Raw genomic sequence first — 3821 nt, 5'->3', positions numbered from 1 at the left:
AACACTTTGATCATACCTCCTTACTACCCAGTTTTATTGCATTAGATCATTCCTCAAACAATTGCATGATTAGGATCTGATTAATATGTGGATTTTGGGAAGTAGATGAGGTAGTATCTATCACCTGTTTTATTATTAAACCCTTGGGAGTTACTTCTACATTTGCTTATTGCCATGCTATGCTAGTAGACGCGGATTGGGTGAGTGTTTCCATGACAGATGTGAGATTGTTAATTAAGGGTTTATTTTAAGGTGGCAACTTTAATACACATCTGGGTGGATTGAAGCACCTGGAGAATCCAGTGTTGCCTGTATTTTTGGAAATCCCGGGGTACCGTGTGATTTTTCCTATGGACCGCCACCCATACTCAAAGGGATCATAAGATTATTCATGCTAGAAACTTCCGTGTGCAGCCACATGCTATTATGGGCTCTAGCATAGTTGATTAAGTCATGCGAACTCTTACAGTGGTAGACTAGCAGATGTAGGGGAAAGTAGGTGTACAGGTCTACCCAATCGTAAGGTGCTAGCGCTTCTGAAAGACTATGTCTCGGTCATCCGTTTCTCAAACACCATGCAGTGCGAGAAAACCAACGGAGGATATCGGGTCTTGTGGGGAAAAGTGCACAAACCTCTGCAGAGTGTATAAACTAATCATGGTTAGCCGTGTCCCCGGTTATGGACGTTTTGAGTATCTAGTACTTGAATTATCAAGTGAATTCTCATCATGTTACTTTAAATTACTATTGTGGGGTTTAAATGATGATATTTAATTGGGATTGAGAATGTTGTCAACCATTCTCAATGATTAACAACCACCATGATAGTTAAATAAAATTTATTCCTTTGCAGTAGGGAAAATTTGGCTTTATGTAAAACTGTAACCATAGAGTTTTCCACCAGCCATATATGCATGTAGTATAGCATATTTTTGTTCATTACTCTCTATGTGTTACATTGCCAGCATATTCCATGTGTTGACCCGTTTTCGGGCTGTAACGTTTATGTTGCAGACTTTTCAGACGATGAGTAAGATGCCTTAGGATCGTGGTCCTATACTCAGTGATGCCATTGGAGTTGATGGACTCACTTATTTTCCAAGCCTTCCGTTGTTATCGTTATTAGATGGTCTTAAGCCATATTTATTGTAATAAGTTCTCTTTTGAGACATTCGATGTAATAAGTGTGTGATTGTCACTCTGTTATAAATCCTTCAAATACTGTGCGTGTCAGCATTACTGATCCAAGGATGACACTGATGCACAGAGATCAGACTGTTTGAAGTCTGGTCGCTACAGCATGCTCCGCCAGAACTTGTGTGCTAGGAAACCAATAGGAGATCTCCTTGCACTTCTCTAGTAAGACAGGGTCACCGGCGCAGAACACCTCCATAGTCGCGTCAGCCGACGGTGGCTACGGGATTAGGGGGTGGGGACGGGGATGGGGGAGGTGGAGGTGGAATTGGGTTGCTCGGGCCGCGGGGGGTGCGAAATGAGAGAGATAATTCGTCCCCCTCTTTTTTAGACAAACGCGTCAGCACCGGTTGTCCGCCAACCGATCCCACATGTCATCATCTCACGTCGGCCCCATGCCTCAGCACCAATCGGTCCCACATGTCATCATCTTAGATTGGGCCCACGCGTCAGCACCGGGAAGTAACGGTCAAAGGCTTTGACCAGTCGGCAAGACACCATTTGGCCTTTTCTGAGGCGCGGGCAAGTGTTGGGGAGCAAAAGTGAACGCACTTAGATGGACGGGGAAACCTGAGCAGAACAAAGGAAGAAGGGCCATGAAAATAGAAATTCCTATTTTTTAGTGCTATTTTCATATAGGGGGGTGTGGTGCCCGGGTGCTCCAATGCATTTCCCACCATGTTCTCCATTCTTTCTGTTGTCGTGTGTCTTCTTGGCTCGGATATTAAGCCGAACTCAAAGTGTGCTTATCTCACGTTGGATTGTCTAACACTCGCGTTGTCGTACTGTTTATATATTCTCCAGATTCGTTCCCTCTTTAAAAAAGGGAAACAGGTTTAGCAGTATTATTACTCTTGATTCGCTACGATTTGCTTGGCGCATTATCAGTAAACGAAATCCAGCAGACCATCCATTGGAGATACTGCAATATTTTGTCGCCTACGCCACCGGCTCGTCGCATTCACAAGATCGGAACACGTCTTGGTTTAGCAGCAGAGTAAGCCTTTTTTTTGCCACTCGACAATGGAGCAGACGCACAACAGGTTCAACGAGAGCTTGAGCAGCCGTTGAGTTGTCTGACAGAGGAGGCGGTGATATATTTATTTAGCTTCCAGAAATGGGGCAAAAAATGTGTGCCGCCCAATCAGAATGTGCTCAGCAGAATTGTTCACATGACAGACGAGTGTAGCTTCAGAGCCCTGGTAAACATTCCGGCTCTAGGAATTGCACAACGGAAGAGGAACCTGAAGATTTGTCCACCATGTGAGCAACAGCTTCAGTTCTGTTCGTCAGTTACATTTCAGCTATGGTCTGTACAAATATGAGAGGATTTTGTGCTCGTTATGTGAGCTTATGAATGGAGGGTCTCATTGGATCCCAAATAATTCATGAAACAAATTTAGTTCAGTTCCAAATCTGAATAAATGAACAGAGACAAATTCAGTTCAGAAACGCTTAGTTGATAATTCATAAGTCAAGAGGAAGCAAGCGGCTTCCCCTTTGTTCGCGATTACATCAGGGGCGCAGGATACAGAGTGAAGCAGCTACTACATCTAACCAAACTCGAACAATCAGCACACCGCACTACTACAATCTACGCCTTGGTGGCTTTCTTGGGGGACTTGGTGGCCTTCTTGGGCGACTTGGCGGCGGTGCCGGCCTTCTCAGCCTTCTCGGCGGCCTTCTTGGGGAGCAGCACCGGGTTGATGTTGGGGATGACGCCGCCGTGGGCGATGGTGACGCCGGACAGCAGCCTCCCGAGCTCCTGGTCGTTGCGGATGGCCAGCAGCAGGTGCCTGGGCACGATGCGGCTCTTCTTGTTGTCCTTGGCGGCGTTCCCGGCCAGCTCCAGCACCTGCGTTGCACAGTCGCGCCGTCAGCACATGACCGGAGAGGATGTAAAGAGGAAGGAAGGAAGGAAGGACGGCGGCGTGGTGTGCATACCTCGGCTGCGAGGTACTCGAGGACGGCGGCGAGGTAGACGGGGGCGCCGGAGCCGACGCGCTGGGCGTAGCGGCCCTTCTTGAGGAAGCGACCGATGCGGCCGACGGGGAACTGGAGCCCGGCCTTGACGGACCTGGTCACCGACTTCTTCCTCGGCCCGCCGAACTTCTTCCCGGCCACCTTCTTCAGCTTGCCGGCGTCCATCTTCCTTGCTTGCTCCTTGCTGGGGCTCCGGCGAGAGGTGGAGTAGGTGGGATTGATTGATTGATGTGGTTTGAGTCTGGAGCGGCCGCGTTCGGGGTATATATACCCCGGCGCGGGATGGAATGCGGGGGGCGATCCGCGTGACGTGCGGCGCGGGCCGTTGGATGGAGGGGGGCGTGGACGGTGGATGTTCGCTCGCGGGGGGCGATCCGCGTGAAGTGACCACGGGCCAATCAGGAGCGGGAGTGGGGAGCGTGACCGGGTGAGGCCCTCTCGTTATTCGCGAGGCTCGGGTAGAAATGGATGCCACGTCAAAATGCAGATGCGTGTGTGCTTTCAGAGAACGCCTAACCCACATGCTTATCTGGCTTGACATTGCCCAACATAGTAGTACTCCCCCTGTTAAAAAGTATTTACCAAATAAATGAATGTATCTAGACTTATTTTTGCTCTAAGTGCATCCATTCTTATTTATTTCT

At 48.7% G+C, this 3821-nt stretch overlaps 1 protein-coding gene across 1 annotated transcript; it reads right to left on the bottom strand.

Moving 5' to 3' along the window:
• Positions 1 to 2638: 2638 nt before the first annotated feature.
• On the bottom strand, positions 2639 to 3422 carry LOC123105257 (histone H2A.2.2-like). Its single transcript, XM_044527298.1, has 2 exons — positions 3139 to 3422; positions 2639 to 3049 (listed from the first exon to the last, which is right to left on the bottom strand). Exons 1-2 carry the CDS (start codon positions 3340 to 3342, stop codon positions 2789 to 2791), a joined length of 465 nt encoding a protein of 154 aa, XP_044383233.1. The 5' UTR covers positions 3343 to 3422; the 3' UTR covers positions 2639 to 2788.
• Between the last annotated feature and the right edge of the window lie 399 nt (positions 3423 to 3821).

This window comes from Triticum aestivum, chromosome 1B, assembly GCF_018294505.1.
Source record: "Triticum aestivum cultivar Chinese Spring chromosome 1B, IWGSC CS RefSeq v2.1, whole genome shotgun sequence".
In the NCBI taxonomy this organism is placed as follows: Eukaryota; Viridiplantae; Streptophyta; class Magnoliopsida; order Poales; family Poaceae; genus Triticum; species Triticum aestivum.
This window is presented reverse-complemented; position numbering and strand designations above follow the sequence as displayed.

Excerpts from the sequence above, each read along its gene's own strand:
- LOC123105257 (XM_044527298.1), bottom strand. The coding sequence starts at position 3,342 with ATGGACGCCGGCAAGCTGAAGAAGGTGGCCGGGAAGAAGTTCGGCGGG. Across the intron at positions 3,050-3,138 it reads TCGAGTACCTCGCAGCCGAG|GTGCTGGAGCTGGCCGGGAA; the intron begins GTATGCACACCA and ends TGTGCAACGCAG.